The sequence below is a fragment of the Synchiropus splendidus genome, chromosome 1 (assembly GCF_027744825.2).
Source record: "Synchiropus splendidus isolate RoL2022-P1 chromosome 1, RoL_Sspl_1.0, whole genome shotgun sequence".
NCBI classification, from domain to species: Eukaryota; Metazoa; Chordata; class Actinopteri; order Syngnathiformes; family Callionymidae; genus Synchiropus; species Synchiropus splendidus.
Window position 1 is genome coordinate 22,235,540 of NC_071334.1, and position 26,194 is coordinate 22,261,733.

General features: G+C 41.1%; 1 protein-coding gene across 9 annotated transcripts in view; it reads right to left on the reverse strand.

Moving 5' to 3' along the window:
- The window catches only part of ptprfa (protein tyrosine phosphatase receptor type Fa), a 115,086-nt gene that overhangs the window by 10,059 nt on the left and 78,833 nt on the right, over positions 1–26,194 (reverse strand). For 4 of the 9 annotated variants that reach the window (XM_053886969.1, XM_053886983.1, XM_053886977.1 and 1 more), the window contains 14 exons: positions 23,902–24,171; positions 23,179–23,760; positions 22,526–22,662; positions 22,146–22,290; positions 17,282–17,475; positions 12,668–12,785; positions 11,271–11,852; positions 10,348–10,445; positions 9,111–9,367; positions 8,321–8,402; positions 7,439–7,651; positions 3,088–3,251; positions 2,604–2,615; positions 1,296–1,405 (listed from right to left, as the gene is read on the reverse strand). In XM_053886969.1, coding sequence (XP_053742944.1) covers positions 1,296–1,405; positions 2,604–2,615; positions 3,088–3,251; positions 7,439–7,651; positions 8,321–8,402; positions 9,111–9,367; positions 10,348–10,445; positions 11,271–11,852; positions 12,668–12,785; positions 17,282–17,475; positions 22,146–22,290; positions 22,526–22,662; positions 23,179–23,760; positions 23,902–24,171 — 2,964 coding nt within the window. Of the gene's footprint in view, positions 1–1,295; positions 1,406–2,603; positions 2,616–3,087; positions 3,252–7,438; positions 7,652–8,320; positions 8,403–9,110; positions 9,368–10,347; positions 10,446–11,270; positions 11,853–12,667; positions 12,786–17,281; positions 17,476–19,440; positions 19,747–22,145; positions 22,291–22,525; positions 22,663–23,178; positions 23,761–23,901; positions 24,172–26,194 lie in introns of all 9 variants that reach the window. The other 5 variants (XM_053887027.1, XM_053887019.1, XM_053887010.1 and 2 more) reach the window with 3 other exon arrangements.

Below are 26,194 nucleotides of genomic sequence, written 5' to 3' on the forward strand. Positions count from 1 at the left end.
CACAATAGAAAACATCATCCTAGCTGAGATCAACAGGTTTAAAGTTCAGCATTAGGAGTAATAATACATCTTTTTACTTTTAAAGTGTGATATATAATATAAATACGCAAATCCATTGCTGTCAGAAGTATTTCAAAATCATCACATGAAATTTAAATTCTCTGGACTGAGAAAATCTAATAGCAAAACTTGTAACCACTAATAGTACTACTACTATTATTACAATAATAATAATAATGATGATAAAAAAACAATAATCATATGCACACAGGTTCCTAAACAAAGAAGCAAACCTAGTCAAGACGCCTCAGCAGTACATTTGAGGGAAAAGTTACTTCGTGTGTGCACAGCGTGCTCCACAGTGGTACAATCATGAGTGATAGAATAAACGAGGTGACGCATCTCTGTTGGTGTAAACAACATCTGCCACATTCACTCCTACTGCTGTCAGAGGTAAAAGAAAGCCGTGTGATTGAGAGAGAAGCATGGAGGACAAAAGAAGCACAATACAGAAGTTGGAGAAAACCTCCCACTGAAAGGAAAGTGATGTTGAGACTCCAAAGAAGCAGTTAAGAAAAAATTAAAGTCACTGTCTGCATAAGAAAACTGTTTACGAACTGACATCCTAGGTGATGTATAATATATGTGTGATATATAATAAAATCAATAAATGCGGTCTTAAATACAGCTTAATCCAGAGAAAAGTACTCGAGTCATGAGAAGACAAAATAACAAGTTTGCAAATATGTGTATATTCCATCTGTCACTTGTAGATTTACACTGTTTCGCGAAATATTTAGCATTGTGAATGCTAAATATAAAATGGCCAAAATACACTGACTGCACTGTTTAGGCAGTTTAAACGCAACGGCTCTTTAGACACATGTATTTAATGTGTGAGGGGAAAAAAAAAAAGCAAATGCAACAAACCAAAACAAAAAAACATGGTAGTTCCTGTTCTCCCTCACATCCACCATGCAGATCTACTTCCCGCGGGCCACTCACTCACTCACCACTTATACTACAACAATTTCCATAACATGGTGAAACCTTTGAGTATTTTGAACAGCCAATGATGCAAGAGTCAATAGTTTCAATCACAGTGGTATTCCTAACTAAACCTGGTTGATTTCTGACACTTCAGTAAACACACTTGAGACGGATTCAGTTTGGGCCCTCGCAGTGGCTAACAAAACAATATCTAATTTCTGCAGGCACAACATATTTTGTGTTTAAAACACAACAAAAACGTGATTGAATAAACACAGCAAATACTAAAAAGTGAATATTCATGCCTTGTGTCTGGTAATTGAGTCTCCTCATCTCCACTGGGTCAGACGAGTGGGCCAGCAGTGAGTCCTTGACTCCCACCAAAAGTTCATCCTTGGCCGGAGATGTTCGTTTCCTGGTGGTAGAGCAAGACAATGAAGAGAGTTCAGCGCAAGAAAGCCAACAACACAGAGCGAAAGATGTGGGACATAGACCTGTGACACAAAAAGGGGCGATGAAGAAAACCATTTTCTCACTTCGCAACATCGCATTAGCATTTTGCAAAAATGTGCTTATAAAGAACGTGACAGGGGACCTTTAAATCTGCCAAAAACTCAAGAGAGTGAGGGATGAAAATGAGGGTGCGTGGGTGTAGATGACAACGATGATAGACGACCTTGTTTAAAAAAAAATAAAAATTCAAGTGTGGATGTGAAGTGTTCTTGACAATAAACGTGAGATGTTTCACATGTATTGCTATAGACACATGGATATGGGCACGTGTGGAGGTTCTCACTGATCACGTCATGCAGGAATAAGAAAACGTCATCACATCCAACTGATGGAGGAAGAGGAAGAGCACCTGCCTAATTATAAGGATATAATGGATAATAAAAAATAGAATAACAGCTGATGGACGTTAGCTGGACATTGTTCCTAAAAGTGGCTTTTCACAGTATGTTATTACTTTTCATAGTTAAGTATGATGTTGAGGAAGCACCCCATCACTCAGGAATGTTTGTAGTACAGCAAGTCATATCTTCAAGTAAAAATCTTCAAAAAATCTTCAAAAAAAATACCATAACCGTACAATAGCAAAAACCTTTAAATAATGAAAAAAGACAACATTAATGGCAACAATCTGGTAACAAATAAAATAAGGTCATAATCGACTAATATTTTCAAAGTTAGACCTGCATAAAGAGGAAAAAAAGCAAATGTAGATGATGAATTTTAATAGAATTTTTTTGAAAATGTGAGTTCAGCAAATAAATAATCCATTTAAATAGATTTGTCTTGGGTGATTTTTGTCCATGCAATACAAAAAAACCACTTTATTTTAATTAATTATTATAAGTTTCATCTTCACTTTAGAAAGTCAATGATTTGTAAAAAGCATCAAATCTTTTGAGGTACGAACGCAACTGAAAACCTACACAAACGTTGCATGAGAGGGAGTGCGAGAGAGACAGCGATGGAGGGAAAGATCCAGTAACCGTCTGTCGCATCGCATCTTGGTCTGAAGACACAGACATGACTGACCTAAAAGCATGTTATACAGTGGCACAGGGGAGGAACAACAAGGAGAAATGAGCAGAGATGCAGACACCAACCTTTCTTGATTGCTGCATCCACAGACAGCAGGAAGAAAAGGCAGCAGAGAAAAAAGAATATTGAATTAACTTGCCGTGGAAAGTCACACATTTATTTAATTAAAGTACTTTTTTCACTGCTTATAGGTCACAGGTTCCCAACATGACTTCTTCAAGCAACTTCAAGCAGGGTCCTGTTTCGATAGTAGTAAAAGTAAAATAATATCTAGTTCCTTCACTTGACAATCAGCTTCCAGCAGATGTTCTCCCACACTGATCCAAAAGAAAAGCGAACACAAGGTAGGGTTGAGCCTAAATTTCCATTTTTCAGGGGAAAACTGCTCCAGACTATCCCTGTAGTCCAGCAGTCACACAACACAACAAGACTCAAAAACCTATTCATGCCTCTGCATCAGCACACTGCCTCCCTCTTGAGTCAGTAGTAGCGTTTTAAGACTGAAGAGTGAGCCATTTGAGGCTGCTTACTCAAGTATCACCAACTCACCTCTTGAAGAGTAGGATTGCAATGACGATGATGATGATGAGGATGACTGCCAGCACTGGACCCAGAACCCACAGCATCTCAGGTTCCTCTGTGTGTCGCGCCATCCCAACATGGAGCTTGATCATGATGGGCTCGGAGAACGGGCTGACTGCGAATGTCCTCTGCTGCAAAGCAGAAAAATGGACTGTCAATCCAATACTGACACTCGCAAAGATTCCTCGCATTAAGGTAAAACCATTTACTCATGTGCAATTCTATCTAATTATTCCAACTCAGTTCATTAAACCAAACATATAGAGTAGATGTATTAGAACACTTGGTCAGATTCTGTGACAAGTCAACCCTCATTCAACCAGCAGATAAGTCATAACATGATCATAGGAGAAACTGGGAAATCCAAAGTCCAACTGTCCTTGTAAATGTATGAAAAGTTATGATCATAAAGACCCATCAAATTGCAGAAGGGAGTGACTTTAAATAGATTGCCTACCTCACATTACAGTCACCCAGACTATTGCCAACATTTTCCTGATAGAATGTATATAAAAGTACTCTGTATAATACATGTATTTAAGGGGCAACGTATCTCAATTTCATAAAACGTTCATATTTTCAACCTGAAGCTGTGTGGCACAAGTCAGTCCGTGTTCATACACTCTATGAGAGGGAGATGGAATGAGTAGAAAAGTTAATATCTGTAGGCAGAGGAGTATTCATACTTTGTGTCGTGTCCATAATCTGCTCTTTCAAGAGAAGGAGATTAAATAGACACAATGTGCGACTGAATTGGGGCAGTTTACTTATTTCTGAGGACCGAGATGATTTGGAAGCCATCCAGTGGTAATTTTCCTACAACTCTCAGTCGCTTGCATTTTCTTCAGCCTCATTTCCTGACCATGCTCCTCTTCTAAGATCTCAAGCATCCCCCTCCTTAGCTGTCCCACAGCCCATCATCACGGGTTTACTAACCATCTTTAGCCTGCCTCCTTGTCTCATCCCTCCATCCGCTCCCTCACCGTCTGACTTCTCCTCACCTCGACAAAATGCTGCTTTCACAAGAAGCCACCTTTCACCCTGGCTATCCCTTCCCTCTCCTCAGCACAGTTTAGATGGCTCTTTCTTTAATCCCATTTCACACGTCCCTGATTGTTTACCTGCAGGGAGAGGGGGGGTGTAGAAAGCTGCAGTGGCCTTTCGCATTAGTCTCCAGCTCCTTTTCTTTCCTCTTCACCAACTTCCTCCGTCAACAGCTTTGCAGCGCGGCAATGAAAAGACTTTCTTCGCTTCTATTCAATAAATGTGATTACGTTTCTATTTTTAAACAAGCTCCCATCACATTGGGTGTCATTTATGGAAACTGGGCTCTGACGGTTCCCAGCACAGTGAAACAAGTCATTCTTTTTTAGAGAAAATGTGCGACAATGGAACTGGAGTGAAGAGGAACATCATGACTTCGAGAAGGACATTGTTGATTCTGGTATGAATTTTAAATAATAATCGTCTCACAATATTTACTGACACACAACAATCATGACCTTAAAAAAACATCAATGTGAGTATTTGTGTCCTGCAACAGTCAATGGTCGGCGACATCCTTCCATGCATTTTATTCTGCTTGGAGCTTATCCCAGCTACGTTGGGCAAGAAGGGGGGGACACAATGAACAGGTCATAAGCCTGTGCTCAGACCTTCAACAAAAATCCAATTCTATAGTTATTTTAGCAAAGTAAAAAGTGTCTTTGAGTTTTTAAAGTCAACAGCCTGTTTTCTAGAAAGGACTGATAATAAATATAACATTTTAAATTAAAAAAAACAGAAGCTCAAAAGGCAATCGAAAGATGGGAAACCGGATGGATGTTTCTTCTTCAAGGAGATAAACCAGAGTCTAAACTTGCGTGATGAGGCAGAATCAGAGGTGAATTACCAAGATGCTTCATACTAGATTCCGCTTTAAATAATAATCATATTTAACATTCTGGCCTCTCGTGTGATAGGACTAGACACCCCTTATTAAGGTCACCAATTCCCCTCTGTGTGTGATGTTAGGTTTGGAGGAAACCTGCACAAGAACCAGGAGGCAGCTCTGGAACCCTACCTCAAGCTGGAATTAAACCTCTTGGTCTGAGATACAAGCAAGCAAATAAATTACAGTAAGACATGGCATCTCACTTGAAGTTCCTCAAGCCAGATTTTCCCAAGTTTCCTAAGAAATACGCATAAGTTGTTTCAATATTCTTTACGCCTTTCATAAAAAAAGAGAAGATAAAACACTTGAAATTAGAGCAAGAGTTTGAAGATGCAACTCTCTGAAGATAAAATGCCTTTGAGTGACAGCGGGAATCTTGGCCTGAGCGATACACCTACACAATGATGCACCATTTCAAGGATGTGATCCGCATAAATGCGACAGGCCTGGCATGTAACCACGACTGCCTGAGGGAGCTGCTCTTTTGTTCGGGAGATTGAAAACACCAGGGACGAAAAATGATTTAGTTTCCAACCAACTCAGCATTATTTAACCCGCTTGTTTGGACTGAGTGAATATGCAGGGCACACCGTAGGTGGAGGCTCTTAGGGTGAGCTGCATTGTTAAAAAAGAAAACCTGACATAGTCTGACACAAATGTTTTAGCTAACTTTTAAAGACCAAACAAAGAGATGCTGAGAATAAAACACATTAATGCTCTTTAGTTCATTCATTCCTTTGGCACAGTTGCATCATTTAGTGGAGGACCAGAAGAGAAGATGTGGCACCAGTTGATCCGGTACCAGTGAAAATGTAAAGACCAGAGCTGGGAATTCCATCCAAATAGAAGCCAAATTATACTGCAATACAGGCCGTCAGAAAGAGGTTCATAAAACTAGGCTCATTAAACTAGGGGTGGGATGCGATTAAGAAACATGGTCTAATTATTTTTTAAAGATTTTAGTATCTAAATAGCAACTAATGTGCTGATTTGAGCGTCTTTTAAAATGATATTGGAGTATGTGTCTGTTTGCACAAAACTCTATGTGACTTGTGCATAAGCGAAACACACATGAGACTGAGCGAGGAGACAACAGTGTTTATGCTGGAATCTGTCTCCAAAATCTTGCTTTTGTGTTTACCAGTTACATGACTGAGACACGGCTTGTTTGGTCTCTCACATCTGCGTCTGCGTCTACCGTGCACACACAACATGCGTTAATTAGGATCTTACGACAGTGAGATGTTGAACGAACTAACTTGAATCACCATTACATCTGTGATCTGATGCAAGGCAGACACGTCCCTGCCATGCCTCTGTCTAATAAGGAGGTGGGTGGGTTCATGGCTGCGCTGGAGGCAGAGTCTCTCCTAACACAAGATGACAGACTCTTGTTACCTCTTATTCACTGAGATTTCAGATGGTGGAGAACTTTAGAAAGCATTAATGCAGCAGCATCATGCTTATTATGAGGGACTTACTGCATCATGGAGAGGAAGACTTCTGTATTTGAGTTGGGAAAGTTGGATTTGGAGATTCGTTTCTCATTCGCATTTTATTATTCAGCATCAGAACCATCAATTTTAAATCGAATCTGTACACATTAGTTTAATCATCATGGTGGAAGTGATGGTCAAACTCTGTTGCGTTAACTGCACAGAAAAACATTTATGTGTTTTTGCTTCCTGGAGTTCATAAACGTTCATCCATCAGCACAAATTACATGAATATCAATGTTATGCAAGGCACGAAAAGGAAGTTGTCACTTAAAAAAGACAATATGTATGATGTCAATATGCAATATTATCGTGGAAATACGTGTTATTTAATACAGGATTTTCAATACAAATGAAGAAGATTTATTTCAGGCTAAATTATTAATTGTAGCAGGTAAATCGGACGAAGATTAAATGATTAAGAGAGACTAAATATAGTAAATAAATATTGGCTTAACACTGAAATAAAAAAAAAAAAACAATACATTTTTCTATTTTAATTTTCAATAGGGACTGGGAAATTATCATAATGGAAACTTAAAATGCTGCAGGATGAACACAAGGAACATTTGTTGCATTTCGTAGTTTACAGAGGACGTGCTCTGACTCCCAAGGCCTCATACTACGTATTGTATAGATTATCAGTCGACTTCAATGTTCACCCACATATGGCACTATATGACCCTGACAGAATGAATGTGGTAGTATAGATGATCCAAGCAAAATGTAAGAGCACTGTGAGGCCATAGGTACAACAGTACGTCTATTCCAAAAAGGATTAAGGAGCTGCTCAGTTTCTCATAAACAGTCAGATTCATTACTATTTCTAAAGCCTGCCAAAGACATGGAGGTGTAGCAGACAAAGAAAGAAACAAAGACTTTTACTCACAGACTCGAGGGCAGCCAGGTCAGCCAGGACAAAGCATCGGTACAGTTGCTGTCCTGGAAGGGGCTTGTTGTAGTAACCATTATAATTCTTCTCATCCCCCAGAGTGAAGAGGTCAGGCAGGGTGTCCAGCTTTGCAGCAATGTATGGCCTCAGGAAGTCCTGGTTCTGCCTCTTCTTCCTATGTAATGTGCTGTCAGCACCAGAGTCCAAAAGCTGCCACAAGAACAACCAGCAATGATATGAAAACCAAGAGATTCAAGCAACTCGATTTTCCCAAATGTCTCCATGACGTTGGGCTGCAACAATTCCATTAGGACACCAGGCTTATACTTTCAAAAAGAAATAAACATGTCTCATGAAATGTAATCAATCTGGTTTCACAATAGCACAGCCTGAAATAACAATATACATACACACATGGTCAGTTAACCAGCGCTTAGTCCTGTTTAGGATCACAGGGAGTGCAGAACATATCCCTGCAGTCATTGGGTGAGAGGCAGGAATACACCCTGGACAGGTCACCAGTCCACCGCAGGACACACACAGGGGCAATTTTAGAGTGTACAATTAACATAGGGAGCATGTCTTTGGGCTGTGGGAGGAAACCTGAGCACCCAGAGAAAAAACACACATGCACTCCTCCAATCCACCGAGAGAGGTCCTGAGCTGGACTTGAACCCTGAGACTTCTTGCTGAGAGGCAGCAGTGCTAACCAATGCCCCCACTGAGCCAACCCTCCTGAAATAATGATAATTGTTCTCGATAACTCCATAACATTATACCATTTGATCCCCCTTCAACAATGAGCTTCACCATTGAGATCCTTAAAAAATGTGACAATAATTATCAAGAGTTTGAGGTTAAGAGGGTGATTACTCTCACCTCATGTAAGTCCATATCCTCAGGATTCTCCCACCTCCTCACAGAGCTGGTGGCGACAGGGACAACCACAATGTAGTAGGACCTGTGTTGAAAACAGAAGAATTGTTAGAATGCAAACTAAATTAAGCTTGATCCAGTCAGTGGCTCTAATGGGAAAAAGATGAACAATGCGCTTCATTTTTGTTACATTGTGGTATGTTTCACACCAACAATTCTCTCTCGCCTCTGCTAATGCATTCCTGTTCTGGCATTCACTACATCCATGAGCCTCGTAGGCTGTCATCTTCTTTTACCCGATCTCCAACTTTCCTCATCCAATATGTCCACATTCTGTTCTCTGCTCATGTCCAAAGTCTGGCCTCCCTAATTTTGTCTCCAAACTAATGATGTTATCCTTCCTAGTCACGCCCCAAAAACCCTAAGCATTGTCACCTGTTGCACTTTTAACTCTGCTTCTTGTCTTTTTGTCAGTGTCTTTGAGCCATACATAACAACGCTTTTCACTACGGTCCTGTGACGCATCTCTTTCAGCTGCCACAAAGAGGTCAGCTCACCACTGACAGTCGTCTCCACTCGTTCCACCCTGGCTGCACTCTCTTCTTCACCTGTCTAGATCTCTATTACCCTGGATGGTTGATCCCCAATTCTACTTTTGCGAATGTTTTCACCTAACTAGCTTTTACAAATCTTGTTCTGGACAAAATAGAAACGATTTCCTACGCTTTGTAAACATTATGATAACTGATTTTAATTCCAGACCGGCACATGTATTTCTACAGGAAGACAATACCTGACAGCGGCCCCTGTGGGAATTCTGGGCAGACTGATTGTCACTTTGCCTCCGTCCTCGTCATCCTGATGATGCTCTGCAGGTTTAGTTTTCAGCAGGTCAGGAGCGGTGCGGATGGAGACCTGCTGCTGCAGGCCTCCAGCACTGTTCCCACGGCTCATCAGCACAAAGGAGTAGTCTGTGTCTGGCTGCAGCTGTGTGATCAGCTTCCTCTTCAGGTCCCCTTGAACCTCCACACTTTGCTTGTTGTACAGGATCTGAAATGCAAAAAGCAAATTTTCCTTGGAGTCATATCGTGTTAAGTATGAATATTTCTGCCCAGAATCATTTTTTTCCCACATTATGATGGAGATAAGACACAACGTCCTGTTAAAAAGTTGGGAACACTAGTTAAATACTCATGACAAACTTTTATTTTCAAACACCAACCATTGTCAACTGTATACCAAGGACTCGTTGCTGGAATCACATAGCTGATGCTTGCATCAGGCAGCCAACTGTCACTCCATAGTGCCATTTTGCAAGCGCACCAGGGACTGCATATAATACATAATATAAAAATATACACATTAAGCCGCTTGGCTAGAAAGGCGAGACAAATGGGAAGTGTGGCCTGACAACAAGAGTTTCACGCCAGTTATGAGAGAATTGGCAGCCCTGTGCTAACATGTTAGTGCTCTCTGCCAACCGCTGCTCAGTATAGCTCTGGAGGATTGTAGATACTGCAATAGCACCAATCGGTGGTAATTTAATCCAGCTCCCACAGCGTCTCTCTCCTGCTGCATCTACGCTTTGGTCTGTGACAATGCAGGCTCTCAATCTCTGAAACAATTTAGCTCCCAAAATATGACTGGCAGAACCTGTTCTGGCTCCTTGTCACTGCACTTAAACTGCTTTGTATGTTTATAAAGAGTGAAAAATACTCTTTATAAATACACAAATATAACCACAGTTACCACTTTGACCAAATGTCTGTGGGAAGCTGTGATGTGAATTTTTTTCATTAGTTATTTTTTAATTAATAAATCACAATCACAGGAGGTTCATTGCTGGAAGTATTAGGTTACTGAGTGGAGAGAGAAAGAAGTCAAGAGGTCTAAACAGCTCTGGATACTGTGCTTAGTAATTCTTATGATGACTACAGTATATGGTATAATGGATGCCTGAACTCGCTGATGGCACATTCACTAACTCTTACTTTAACACTCAATAGCAGGTAGAGCTACCATGATCTTACCTTAAGAGGCACTTGAGATTTATATGTTTCAGGAACATCCCAGGTCAGCAGGACTGATGTTTTCGTAACTGTCTTGACACCAAAGTTCTTTGTGAACACTGTGGAAAAAAAATCGGGATTGTTTTTCAAGTCAAATCCCAAATGTGGCAATACGCAATACAAACGGCTCTGTTCAAACTAAAGATTATTTGATGACTTTGAATGGAATTCTACCTGTACAGAGTGCAGAGTATTGAATACTTCCTGTTTCATAAATATTAGCTCAAACATTACAAAATATGTTTAAATCCCTCAGATATAGTAGCACAAGAATTGATCTGTGCTCTTACTGTGGCAGAGCTCACTCAACACTGGCACAAACTCTATTATATTTCAGCTGAAGTGCGATGATTCACATCACTGGGTTCTCCTGTGTCAAAAAGTCTCTACTGAATTGCATAACTTAAAAAACAAAATCAATATCTGACGCCACATTTCAATTACTTCTAACAAGCCCAAGGACATATGCATATGTGGACAAATGCGAAAACCAAAACCAAAGCAACTGATTAACATGCAAAGTCAACAAGTGAAGTGAAAAAGACAAGAAGGTGATCATAACGCTAGCTGGGATTCACCCACTCACCACTGAAGGATCTGATGGACCCAGAAACGGCGGTGTCCAAATCTGTTTTGTTTTTAATATGCTTTCACTGAAGATAAAAGGGTTGGCATTCTGCCTCTCCAATTTTCCATGTTGACTTTCCAGTAACTCTAGACTCGCCCCCCCCCAATCAGATTGACCTACTTTTATTTGAAATACGACGAGAGCTGCGGAGGGAAGTCACTTCGACGGCTGATACCAGTGACTACTTGTGTGCACAGAGAGCTTCTTGTAGCGTTTGGCGCTCACATACCTTAAGTGTAACAGTGAAAACCCTCACCTGGCATTGAGGTGGACATGGTCCGGCTCTGGATGCTGGGGCTGATGGGGCCTCCGCCTTTACTGTTGAAGGCCTGAACTCTGATATCATAGGTGGTGTCAGGCTGTAAACCCTGGATTGTCATCTGGTTCTCGGTGGTGCTGTTGGTGTGGTTGTGCTGGCTGTTGATATCTCGATACACGACTGAATACTTCACAATCTTCCCATTCCTCTCAGTCAGAGCTGGGGGGTCCCAAGCCAGCTTGGTGGACGTAGCTGTCAGGCCAACCACACTCAGATTCAAAGGATAGCTGGTGGGAATGTCTTCAGGGGTGCTGATCTCCTTCACATACTCCTCTCCATTCCCGGCTCGGTTCTTGGCACATAGCTTGAAGATATACGTGGCACCCTTGTGAAGGCCGGTGACAGTGAAGTGATCGTCCGTCTTTCTGAAGTCTTTCACAGTGAATGCCTCCTCCTCTGCTCTCTTGTATTTCAACTGGTACCCCACGTGCTCCCCAACCATTTCCTTTGGAGGCTGCCACTGGATCAATGCAGTGTTTCCAATTGTGGTGCTGATCATCATTGTTGGTTTACCTGGCACTGATAAAACAAAAAGCTGTCACATGTGGACCTGGTGTGTCGACAGACAATGACAATATGGGACTAAAAAGAAATCGCATCATTAAAGAGAACCTTATTTTCACTTTCTAGAGTTGTCAAGTTGTCAAAATTCCTTCAATCAGTCGACAGTATTACGCTGGTGCACAGATTTGTGATGTAATGGCACTGGAGCCACGCTGCTTCCAACTGTTTCTGATATTCTCTTAGAAAAAAAAAGCTATTTTAAAAGGGGGCTAGGCTAACCAAAAACGAGGACCAAACTGAAATTGCCATCAGTGTAATGCAGAATATGTAGGACAAAACAGAAAAATAACAAACAATACTGAAACACATCATGAAGAACCTTTTTTTTAACTATAATAGGCATCTGTACCACAATTTGAATGTAAGTAATAAAATCTAATAAACTATTTAAAACATTGATACAATGAGAGTGTACATTTCAAAGGTGAATTACCAAGAATTAATTGTACCACGCCGAATAAGTGAACTTCTAATGTGGACTGGAGTGTCTTGTTTATTACAATAATTGAATTTGAATTGAAGCAGTTTGAGTTATGGAGTATTCCAAACATCACATCCCTCAGTAAAAACGTTGCTGTGAGCTATTAGCGAGTCTCTTGCGTTCACACTGCCTCAGTGAGTTTTGTGTCAAACTGAAATGTGAGATCAGTACAATCAGTACATCAAACAGTTTGGTTGCGTATGCCAGTTTTTAAAAAGGTAAAAGGCTGTCAATATGTCTGGTAAATATCAAAGCAAAGCACAACAACACTCCATGCATCTCCACACACCTGCTCCAGTGGTGGTAGCCGTCTTGGCCTTGCTCCGCGCGCCGTCACCCTTGGTTGTATAAGCTGCCACAGTGACAGAGTAGCTGGTCTCCGGGAGCAGACCTGTGATAGTGGCTTCCTGTGTGCCAAAGACAGGAACAGTAATTTAGCAGGCATGAACACAAAGGGAAAGAGAGAGATCAGTTAGACCAGCACCCCCCCATTAACAGATTTTTATTTTCATTTTAAAGAAGAAAATAACCAGACGATTGAATCCTGATTTTTACAACGGGACTCCAGTAGAAACGACACCACACATTGGTCATCATCGGCTATTTGAGGGTCACTTAAGGTAGCTGAGCAATTAAAACTGAAAGGCAAGTGATGCTGTAAACAATGTCAAATGACCAGCTATGCAGATCTGGTCTTATTGGCTCTCACCCAAGATGTGATGATCGCACCTTGCAATAGCCCTGAACAGACTATCCAAAAATGTGTTTGTATAAATCCCTTTTGGGGATCTGGGATTCAAAATGATTCTCACTTCAAACCAAAAGTGATGATCAAACAGTCATCCATTACGGTCAAACATTGAACTTGGAGAGGGAAAGCAGATAGAAAGCAATTACGTTTGAGACAGGGATTAATGGTGGACAAGACCACCAACAGGAAGGGTACAGAATTAGGTTTTTCCTGAGTGTTCTGCTGGCAACTGACTTTACTTTCCTCATTCAGTGTCTATCTGACTCTTTCAAATAAATGTTTGGAGTCAAAGAGAGTTACAACTGCGAGTAGACTACAGACAATGATCACTGACATCTGCAGTGCACTGCTGTTGTCTCACTATTCACGTTCATAGCCTACAACCGCTTGAACATTTTAGAATTTGTTCCTGGCAATACCCGAGATTCAGGCGATTAAGAATTACAAGTGGTTAGTTCAGCCTTTCTGTCCCAGCAACCCTCTACTGCAACTCTACATTTTGTCTTTCACAGTACTTTTTTTTAACCATCTTCCATCCATCATAGTTCATTTACAATGCCCTTCACTTATTCTTCACTAAATCCTGTAGTACAGTGACAATGAATAATAAAACATTTATTATTTTTCTATGTCAGGATCTCCCAACATGACGGTATGAATCTCACCTATCAATGTTCAACTTCTATCACGACTCACTCTGCTCCTGCAATCTTTTGGCACTCCTGCATTGATTTTTTTTTTTTTTTATAACCTTTAACATCACTGTTACTGTGGTAGAATAATACAATACACACCGTCACACTCATGCATAACACATCCAAGGACGTCTAGTTGATGAACTTGCAGTCAGAGTTTTCACATTAGTGTCAAGGATGTCAGGGGGAGAATATGTCTCATTACTTCTTCCACTTGACTGCATCATTGTATTTCATTATTAGTGGATCATTTTCAGAATTCAATTCACTTCATTGGAAAAGTGAAAGGTTAGTGGGATTCAAACCAACACACTCTGCGACAACTTACACAGTCGGTAGCGTCTGCATCGGTCCACTGGTGGAAGGAAGACAATGAGCACACAGAGCAACTGGTCATTCAGGCTAACATTCTAAACAGACTGGTCGTCTTCCAGCGCACTCATTTCAATTGGTGCGCTGGATATATAGAGAGCCGCAGAACCAAATGAAATTTCATCACAGTCATGAAAATCTTCACATCTGAATTAAAATGTAACAATCCATGTTAATGTTCTGGTTGAAGTACATTTGTGAATCAACATCATCCATATCCTACTCATAATATTTATACTCTTCACATTCTGACAACCCAAATTCTTTGTAGAGATGTCCGCTAAATACAATGGCATTTTTTGTCCAAACATTACATCTCTGGACCAAAGGAAAGAATTCTTCTGAAAGGTCTAAATATTTTGCAAGACAGCACCAGCTCAAACCGCATTGGCATTTGACTCTTCCAGGTGACTGCATTTACATCTCATCGCTACTTAAGGATAACCTTCTGCTACATATTGCATAAGAAAGTGGATCCCTGGCCAGACAACCTTGTTCCATTCAATGAACCAAACCAAAAATATCTTTTCTGTTTAGTGAGCTCGCAGAATTCTTGAGTCCACTTTTGTTTTTATGACAAGGTCCACTCATACATAAGCCAAAAAAAGTATCCAGGAAACTAGATTAGAGACAATGCATGCCAATGAACTCATTACACATGAATTTATAAGCCAGAGAACACAATCAAATCAACGAAAAACACCTTCCATGATTGAAGAATTGTGTTGGAGAGCACCCGTTTTAATCATCCGTTCCTTGTCTCATCATCAACATTTGAAATAGCGCTTTATGGGTTATTTTGCAGACAGGCTGACAGAGCCTCCATAGCAGAGGTAATAATACAGAAAAAAGGCACTCAGATCCTGGAATGACCCAGTAAACTACAAAAGCAAATAACGCCGGCATTGTCTGCAACACCTCCCTCTGCTCTCTGCCACAGGCTGGATCAGTGTTTTCATCTCCAAACAGACCACAAACAGATGAGTCAAAGAGAGGTTGCCATATCTTATCAAATCATGTGATGCACACGCTTCACGGCCGTCAGCTCTAAGATGGATAACCCCTCCACTCCAGCACTCTGCAGCCATGCAAAAAGAAAAACAAAACTGATGCCAGAGGTGGGGCTTGTCAAGGGAGGGAGTGTGAAATAAGCTTGAAAATGGAAGGTCTTTAGGTGCAGATATTAGGTAAACAATTTTGTTGTCATGTCCTTTGTGATGGAAAGCTATAATCTCTGAACAGTCAGTTTGCGTCATTCAATGTGCAAAGGGATTATAAGGCCGCGTCTGTGAAGAACTATTGAGTCAAGAAAAGTACTGGGGTTGGTTAGGGTTCTGGTCTGCTATTTGCATGTTTGCAAAGCACCTGTGCATAATACATTTTGTATTCAAGTTTAATATCGCGCCTACACGTTACTTCAATTTGAACGTGCATGTATATGATGCATATTTCAGAGTCATCCATTGAAATGCTGCTCAGACTGAAACTAAGGTAGTAAATCATGCCCAAGTGGGTCCATGACCTGTTAAACTGGTGGTGCTCTCACTTTGGTGTTGACAGCTCAGTGAATGGCCCCTTGCGAGGAACAAAAACAAAGAGGCCGGTGATTCAAACTAAGATTATGAAAATGGATTTCGAAATAAGAAGACGTTTGAGTGGATAGATGTGGAGGGATTTGGTCATTTACTCAGCATGTGGGGTGTACAATGAGTAATGTCAGTAGTTTAGGGTGTGTGTGCCGAAACCGGCGAGCAGGGCCATCCTGCAATTTTTGTGTTGACTTTCATTACCATCATGGGTGCCAGAGGGAGAGACTAAACTTATCAGAGATGACGCTATAAGACAGCTCCTTACAGGAAAATACCTGTAGTGTGTGTGTGTGTGTGTGTGTGTGTGTGTGTGCCCATGTGTGGGGCTTTGGAAGGGTGAAAGGATGTGGGTGCTATAACAGATGTCCGTCCGCATAGATAAGATGGGAATGCAGCTCGTAAAAGCAATAGAAACAGGAGATTAGAACCCAGCACTTCTGCTGGTAGTTGCACGAGCATCTGATCTTAACTTGAACCTACTCATCCATGACATGCATGGAGGTGCTTGCTGACAGGATTCTGTTGAACAATTCTCATATTTCTCCTCTGGTTTGCAGGAACCTGAGTGAAGTCACAAGAGGTGTTTGGACTTGTGATTTTTTTTTCAATGGACTTGATCACTTTAGTGTACTTGTCTACAGCTTTAGGATGCCAGTATAAACTATAAAGCCCATTTTAGGTACCAAATAAGTCAGGGAAACCTGATCAGCAGTTTTGTCTCATAATTCAGGCGCAATGTTTCTGAATGATGTTCCTGCTTCGTGTGAAGGCATGTGTTTCTCAATGAGGCAGGAAGCAGTGGTGTACAGAGCGACAGAAGCGATAATAACAAGTTACCCCAGGAGAGAAAAAGGTTTTACACATAACTCATGAATACAGTACAGACGCTCAGGTCGAGTCCTGACGAGGGTCAAACACGACCGAAATACATAGAACGGAGTTTACTTCTCTGACACTCGTCAATCATTTGCTGCAAAATCCTAATCTCATAGGAGGGCAAGAAATGTGACCTTGAATTAGGGTTATTCTATGTGGTGGGACTTTAATACATAAAATTAAAAAGTTGTTATACTGGGTGTAGAATCGAACAAGAGCATCTGTTAGTTTAGTTATAGCTTAACGTTTTCTCCTGTAAGTGAAAAAAACTGGTATTGTTTTGACAGAATGTCAGTCTTGACTATGTATGTATAAAATGGCAATTTAATGGATGAAGCGAAAGGTTACACAGGCAGACACTTGGACACATAAATCCAGTGGTATAGTCAGCAGCTGATCCTCTTATCTCCCATGAACAGACAAGACATTTACATTCAAAGGCAGCAAAAGCGAAATTGCAGTTGGTACTCATAACATACTGGCGTTCACAGGAAAAACATGCATAGTATTTGCTAAATTTGTGTCACAACATTGTGACTGAAGAGTAAAAAAAAGAAAAAAAAATCTGTAACCTTTTACAACTCAAAGCATGCACCTGTAGTCAACAAAGAATAACTGACCTGAGCTTCAGGTAGAGAGACATCTGTGATGACTGGCTGGCCATGGGGCTCTCCGTTCTCCAGCCTGGAGTAAACCACCTGGTAACCTCTGATCTGGCCGTGGTGCTTCACGGGGAGAGGGGACTTCCAACTCACCCTCAGAGCCGTGGAATTGATGGCCTCAACCTCCACTTTCCTCGGAGGAGCTCCAGGCACTGCATCACAAGAATACAAACAACATCCACTAGTATCTTCATCTGTATCATCTGCCCTCAATTTCGTTCACATTTTAGGGGAAAGAATGCAGGAAATAAAAGGATTCAGAAATGAGAGCAACACACTCAACATCCGCTACTTGTTTTATTCAAATAGCAAAGAGAATTATATGAAATCATGCAGCAACACTAACTGCGATTATTCGACAGTCAGAACTAAGCAGGGAAATATTTCAGTCCAAAACAATAGTTTGGTTTGTTTAAAAAACGAAGAGGGAAGCTGTAAATTAGATCAACGGGACTGAGCACTATTGAATAGTACATAGCAAGGCAATTTACATTTTATTCTCTTAATCTTTATCCCACCAAGTACCCTTGACACTTTGGGCTAAAAGGTATTCTTAAATGTTCAACCTTTAATTTATTCTTAGTCTACCTGCAACGCATCAGAACTGATGAAACATTTTGAGTGAAAAAAATAATCTAAATGTAACCACACACTTACCACATGGAGGAAAAATTAATATTAAATATTATTATTAAGTAATATGAAATCTAAGTATTATTAAATATTTCCTTTCAGTTTTGAGAGCTCAGACAAAGGGAGGAGATGTGTGAACATAAATGTGGCCATGTCAACACACAAAACATGTTCCCTCAGCCGTGACAGATTAACCACTCCTCCAGCCCATCTGTTCCATCAAGCAAACATGATGACAACATTTATGGACGTTAAAGACATTCTCAAGGCACCAGCGATCCCAACAGAATGGAGTCCCCCTCCAAAAAACTTTTTTTCTCTTGTATTTTTTCCTTTAAGTGTAATTATCTATCCCATAGGCACAAACAACTTGCAGAAAATAGTTAAATACATCATGAGAGTGAACAAAGAACCAACCACCATGACAACTGTTAACCCATTATTTTATATATATTAAAAAGAATCATATCAAAACAACAAAATCTAAAGAACCAGTCACTTTTTTGTTTTAAACACAAACAGGCAAGTAGTTTCTTCTTCACACGTCAACTATGAGACCACTCTTCTTCCCCCAACCTGACGTGGCCACTTTCACATTTTGCCGCACCCATGCATGACTTTGGGAATTACTGTGTGAAAACATTTTAGATAAAGACAAAATAAATCATTTGTAAATATATTCTTGGCATCCATCTAACGCTAAGTAATGCCACAAAATGAGTAATTTAGTTGTCTGTGGATCAGACACTTGCCTCTGGTACTGAGATAGAAAACAATAACTCTAAAAAAGACAACAATTTATGGCACTTTTTCTCTTGGAACAATCCTGAAATGTGCCTTAGGTAAGTGTCTGTTTATCTAAATTCTCTATTTGCCTCATCCCACATCACAGCAAGAGGCAAGAGAGAGGAAAATTGCTATGTTTTGAGTAATTTGTTTTGACAGAAATGTTTTTGTAGGAGTCAAAGTCAAATACTGACAAATGTCACTATATGAGACGTTTGTGTGGTCTAATCTTAACATGTTGATTGTCGTCCCAGCCTCACTGACAGCTGAATGTGACCGATTTGTGGATCCTTTCAACACATATTATGCTCCATAAAGCAGGATTTAACACTTCGGTCACACTCGCGACTTTCTAAAAATTGCCAGATTTGAAATAATTTGCGAAACAAGGACACAGATTGAGTTGCAAAGCAGACACACAGGAACCATAACTGGAAATTTGCCAAAGGCATTTGTAACTTTTGACAAGGTTTCATGTAAAAACTGTGGGATAGAATTGTTTCCCGAAGCTCATCTGAGCCTCAGAGTTGGCACCAGCCAATTTACATGCTCACTGCAGGTAAATTTAGGTTTGCTGAGAGACTTAATAGAAAAATCGTTTCAAGGTGAAGACAACGGAATTGATTCCTTGGGACATAAGTGATGGAAAAAAACAGAACAGGATGGATTTGTGAGGTTTTCTCAGCTCATGAACGTACCATCTTCCTGGGTTCTGATGCGGACTGTGGGGCTCTCCGGGCCAGGCCCGACGTTGGTGTGAGCCCTCACCCATACAAAGTACTCAGTCCACTTCTCCAGGTCTTCCAGCACATAGCTGCTGACACCTGCAGCGATGCCGCTCACCTGGTGGCGCTTTACATCTTCGCCGGTGAGGGCTTGATAGGCAATAGAGTAGTGGACAATCTCCCCATGCTGGCTGCTGATGGGTGGCGCCACCCAACTCACCTTGATGCTGGTGGAGCTCAAGCTGAGCAAGCGCACCTCTTGTGGTGGGGCGGAGGGAGCTGATGGGAGGGAGGGATGAAGGGTCAAGCACAAAACATAAAAGATGGGTAGGGAGACACAAAACACCCTCTGGACTGACGGACAACAACATAGCTATACTGTACATGTTGGTATAGTATTTTATTTTAATGTCATTCATTGCTGTTAAATTTGGCCCATTATTATAGTTTTCGTCACTATCTAGTCCAGAGGGGAAACACAAAAAACAATGACACATTAAAGGATGTGAAATTAATAATGGTTAAACAACATTAAACAAGGATCAACCAAAAGTTGAAGAGATGAAACAAACATGGTCTTCATATCTAGGATAAAGACTGCCAGGTCACGTATCCTTGGAGCTCCTTTAATACACCGGTCGTGTCCATTATGTGAAAAGGGGGGAGGGCCAAAATTCTCCAAGACCAAGACCAAGGAAGCGGCAACACCAAGTCAAAGACCAAGACCAAAGTGAATACAAAGTTACAGTTGGTACGACCAACATGCCGGCAATTTTTTCAATGATTCATGAGCGGTCAGGCACCATGAATACAGTCAGAGGAGTGCAAATGTTTTCAACTATAATGTGATAATATGTCAAGAATTCAGACACACCCCTGGGACAGAAAGCTTGTTATTGGTAATGTCAAAGTTGAATTTAGAGCTAGCTTGAAACTCAGGGTCGGTGCTGTCCTATTTCCCTCTTTCCCTCGTTTATATATTAATTTTGTATGGCTGTAGGTAGCAATCTGCGGGCAGTTATCACAGCAGCTCGACTGACCAAAACAAGTATACAGTAAGTACTCAGATTTTTGAAACAAGACCTTAAGATCGGACATGACTGGACTAAAGTTCTACAGTACAAGACTAAACATTCAGTATCACTTTGGAGCCCACTTCATAAAACTCCAGGATCACTGTAACTATCTGCTCGGTCTCTCATCCCCCACATCAGAATGTTGGTGTGAATCCATTCACAATTCACAATGTGGGTTTATTTTGCGTGCAGACAAGGAGCGAGACACATCAGATGGAAACAATCAAAATTAAGGTCTTGGCACAGTGAATTACAATTGAACACATCCACGACCTCATCTATAGTTTGACCGCACAGATGGACTTCTTAAAATGAGGTGAACTAGGGTTTTACATCACGTGTCAAGAAGAAAGCTGTGAAGCTCTCCTGTAGTAAATATTCAATGCACGTTTCAACTTGATCTGGGGGCATTTCATTTGGACTGTGTCGGTGTTTTGCAGCAACCACACAGCAAACAGCCAAATAAAGCACAAAGCAGAATTCCAGGTCTCCAGGCTAACCTATTCCTACATGATCAAACAAGAACCAAGAGTTCATGGTTACAAAACATGTCCATTGCGATTGAGATGTTGGCATGGCGACGTTCTTCCAATCAAATCTCAAGAACAATAATCACAAAAAATATTGGCTGTTTATCTGACCTAATTCTCGAACCGACATTTCTAGCCTGAGTACTGACAAAATGCATGTTGTTGACCCCTTGCCTTGAGGTACATTTCAGTAGTTTGGTGTTAGATGAACCATTAAAAGAGTTTAAATTTTAATGCCTTAGAAATCAGACATCCTTCACAGTCCTTGACCAGCTCACCGTCAAAAAGCTCTCCATCGACACAGGAGTAGAGGCTTCTTTTTTTCAGAGCAAATATGTGGGCTTTAATGAACACCTAGATACAGGTACATCGCAACAGCTATATCTACAGCAGTACCAGGCAATTTCCCAAGAGCAGTTAGAGAAACACTGCTTGGGATGACTCATTTTAGAAGAAAATAACTTGTTCTTCGGACAGAATTCTTCTTTCATTCCAAAAGGAAACGGTGAAACAATCATGTTATGTGTTAAACCTTCATTTCAATCTGAGAGCAGAATAATGCTGAACAAGTACAAAAATCTACTCACAACAACACCAACAAAAAGATCATTGGAATATGAACACACGCCCGCAATTTGCTTGCATTCATACAAAATATGTGCAGCCTGATGAAATGTGTCCCCACATCTTCTTCATCCAATAATTCATAAGTACTAATATGCATGGTGCTCACATGCACACACCTGCATGTACAAATACACAATGATATGGTGAGAGGCTCATATGTTGTATTATTGATTTAAAAACAAAATCATGTTTTTTTAATAACCTAGCAGAGCAGAGTAGAGGGGAGGTGTCCAGATACTCACTGACAGACAGATGCAGTAGCTCAGCAGATATAAGTCAAGAAATCAGGAGACCAATGAATTTCAAAAGTTTACATGGCATTGATCACCCAAATACAATCAAACCTTGTTTCCCTGCTGTTCATCAGGATCAATGGCGATAACAAATATTTCATTTGCTGGATCCAATCTGTGCAGTAGGAATGTAAACGGACTCAAGAACTTACTAGATTGGGCGGTACGGCATTCAACAGGCTGTGAGAAGACCCCCAGGCCCATCTCAGAACGCGCAGCCAGGGAGAACATGTACAGCGTATCAGGTTTTAAGCCGTCAACTGCGTAAAATCCCGCTGGATTAAATGTGACACGATGCTGAAAAAGAGGGGGGAGAGAAGAGCTGGTGAGGCAGCAGTGAACTTGCAGATTTTCCCAACTGAAAAATTTGTTTCCCATTTTATTAAATAGCACAGAAAAATGATCTAAACTCTACTTTAAAACATTTTACAAGATAAGAAAAGTAATGACTATTATTGCAACAGTATTATCACTTGGAAATAATACTACACTATATATTTGTGTAGCCTCACTAAAAGAGGAAGATATTCACCTTTTCGTCTGGAAAAGTGGACTCCCAGTAAAGCAGTTCAAACTCGATGATCTGGTCCTGCACAGGCCACAGCCAAGACAGCATGACGCGAGAGTCTAGTTCAGCCTCTGCATCCAGACCAGTAGGCTGCGCTGGGACTGCAACACAGCAAGTGACAAAGTTTAAAAGCCTCTAAATCCCACTGTGTGTGGTTAGCACAGATCAGAGGATGCACATCCTAACTTCATATGCTATAATAATACTTCATGACACAAAGTCAGAAAGTCAATTCCTCCCTGTGTGCTGTCAAACATCTGCTCTGTGGAGAGCTGGGACATAAGGGACATTCAACTGGACTGCAGCAACATTTCAGGACAGTGGTTATGCTTCATAAATGATCTCCACATTCACCTGCTCAGGCACCCCATTTCCCTGCTATGACCCAGTTTATGAGCAAGTGAAAGGATAGGAATGAAAATTGATCAGAAAATGAGTCATTTTATTTCTGCACCCACTGCTTTCATTATATAATGATTTCCACAGAAAAGAGTTTCCTACAAAAGGAGATTGACTTTGACTTCATGAAAAAAAGTCATCTAATTAGAACTCTGCATGATATGAAATAAAGCAAGCGGGTAGTTATCAAGCGTATGACTCAGTCTTTCATCACCTACCTCCTTGTTGAGTCTTGATAAGAACAACATCAGATGGAGGTCCATCCCCCACTGAGGTGAAGCCCAAGACCCTCAGGCTGTATGTGATATCGGTGACCAGGCCTGAGATGGTGGTCAGGTGGCTGTCATCTGTGTTGTGTTTCTGCCAGGCACTGAGTGGAGCGTCATGATCAGAGCTGTAATACACCCTGTATCCCTGGATCTGTCCGTTGGCCTCCTCCGGAGGGTCCCACTTGACTAGCATAGTGCTGGAGCTGAGCATCCGTGCTTGGACGTTGAGTGGAGGGGAAGAAGGTGCCTGCTCGCTGGTGCGCGTGTCCACAATGGCGCTGGGCGGCCCGCGGCCGACATTGTTGACAGCCAACACCCGAAACTCATATCCTGAGAAGGGACTGAGGCCGCCGATGCTGTAACGAGTGGTTGCTACTCCATCCACTTCCTGGAAGCCATTATCAGACAGCTTGGCACGGTACTGGATAACGTAGTAGGACACAGGCTCCGGGTTTCCAGAGTCCCATGTGAGAGTGACACTGGTGGCTGTGGTTTCAGTTACTATAAGAGAGGCAGGTGGCTTGGGCAAGGCTGTGGAACAGACACACAGAGATTTACACGCCCATGTTTCCAACAGAAAACCACGGATGTCAATAACATTGTTTATTCTTCTTTCTTCTTTGCCAAGGTCAAGGGTTTTGAAGTTGAAATAGACCCTGAATTCACACTGACCTTTGACTGTGATCTGAGCAGTAGTCTCGATCATGCCCAAGGAGGAAATGGCCACGCAGGTGTAGTTGGCAGACTGGCGGATGTTGGTCAGTTCAAGGACATTGCGTCCGATGGGCATCTCATCCTCCCTGGTCAGCTCCACCTCACCGCTGACCCACTTCACGTAAGGCATCGGAGCACCCACAGCAACGCAGGTGAGGTTGACGCTGCCGCCGGGCATGACCTCATGATGGGTGGGGGGTATAGAGAAACGGGGAGGCACACGACGCACTGTAGGGGTACAGAGAGAGGCGTGAGAGCTGAGGGAATGGACAGGGATCTCTGGGTCACTTGGTAGACCCCCAAATATGACCCGCCTGGATTGTACTGAGCACCCGCTAGAAGAAATGAGACAGTTTAACTGTTGTCCAGGACCTCATCTGTTCCTAATGTTTTATGGGACTTTTAGCATGAGTAGTGTGAATGTTTTTTACCGATGAATACGTAAAAACTCAGCACCCTCAACCAACCCCTGCAGGATTTTTATAGGAGCAAGGGATGAGCACAACCAGCACCTTCTCCTTAGTGTAGAAACAAGATGACAGGTAACAAAGACTGCTATTTTTACTGTGGACAAAAAGAAATGTATGGATAAAAAGATTTATTTGAAGGAGCTTTCCATGGTTTTAGCGAGAGTCCTGCTCATCTTAGGGGAGAATTCAGCACCTGCGCTGCTTTGATGCCAGAGATTCCACAGGAAACTGGACCCAGTTGCAATACGGTCTCGCTCTCCTTTTCTGTTTCCTTATTTCATTCCTGCAAACGTGTATGGCTTAATAAAGAAGCGCACAGTTCAGCTGTAAATGTCAAGTGTTCTGTCTCTTACAGGCAATGCTAAGCTGTTGTGGGGGTAAGTGTGGGCTTACTATGGGGATCAGTGGCTTTATTCAGGGCTGCGTGTGCTAGCTGGAGTTGAAGCGCTGGAGTCGGAGCCAGCAAAAGAACAATGGGAGAGTTCTGAAGTTCTTAAGAGGGTTAAACGTTACTGTGGTAGAATGAACGTGAACCTTTCGAGGATTTCAGTCAAACAACCTCCTCTTTGATCACCAGAGAAGGAGAGTGAGAAACGAGAAGTCTGAAACCTTTTTAAAAAAGCAATTCTGTTGCACTTGAATTGATTTAATGTAAAATGCATGAAAACGTTTGGTTCAGCTTTTTATGAAACATATTGACCACTGAATAAAAGGGTAAGAAATCGAGCTGTGGATATAATTTTAAAAGATCCTGAAGAAGATAACAACATTAATAATCTTAACAGGTGCTCAGGAGAGGCCAGGCGGATGACCTTGATTCCCACCCTGCCCTCCTTAAATCCAACACAATGTCTCCATGGAATGTCTTGTTTAAAATATTTCACTTTTTTATTTGGTTCAACCCCATTTTTTTTCTTATTTTTTTTTAATAAAGGATTGTAATTCACAAGTGTTTCAAACAATACTTTGAGACTATGTGTTGGTTTTTGAGAGTAGAGGATCTAGAAAAAACAAAACAAAACAAAACAAAAAAGACCGAAACATGACAGTAACGTTACCTGGTTCGTTCACCTATACTGTAACAGCAAAGCTAACTACATGACATGGCCTGCAGTTACAGTTACATCACCACAGTTCATCAGAACCAGTTTTTAGATTCAAATGATTGATGTTCACCAAACATTTCAGCTTCACCTGCCATTAGGTTTCTACCACAGTTCCCAAAACATAATCCCTGTATACTGTATAAGACTTTTCAAACAGACTTGAGCATGAGGAGCCACAGGCAGCCCACCTGTTTCAAGACGCCGATTTGACTGCCGTGTTTAATATACTCTCATGAGTACTCTATAAAGAACCAATAAGAAACGATACATTCCCTGTTTTAAAACTTAAACATTGTTTTTTTTCCCACCCAATTTCGCTTACTGACAAGAGTGCTTTTATGAGCTCATAGAAATAATATTATTCACTAACAATGAAAGTAAGGTTTTAAAAATATTTTTACAAATCTGTATTTTTGTCATTAGCTACACACACTTGCATGATTTTTTTTCCTACATTACATACAGTATATTTGTATATTGAATAATAATATTATATATAATTATTCTATTTTATTTAATTACATTACTATATTATAAGCTTCTTAATCACACAATAGCTTACCTGATCTTAATTTTATTACATATTATTTTAGTTTCAATGTTCAATATTTGTGTTCAGTGAAGTGAGCCCCTGGCTTGAGAATAAGTCACTGAAATGCTTGTTGATCATTTCTG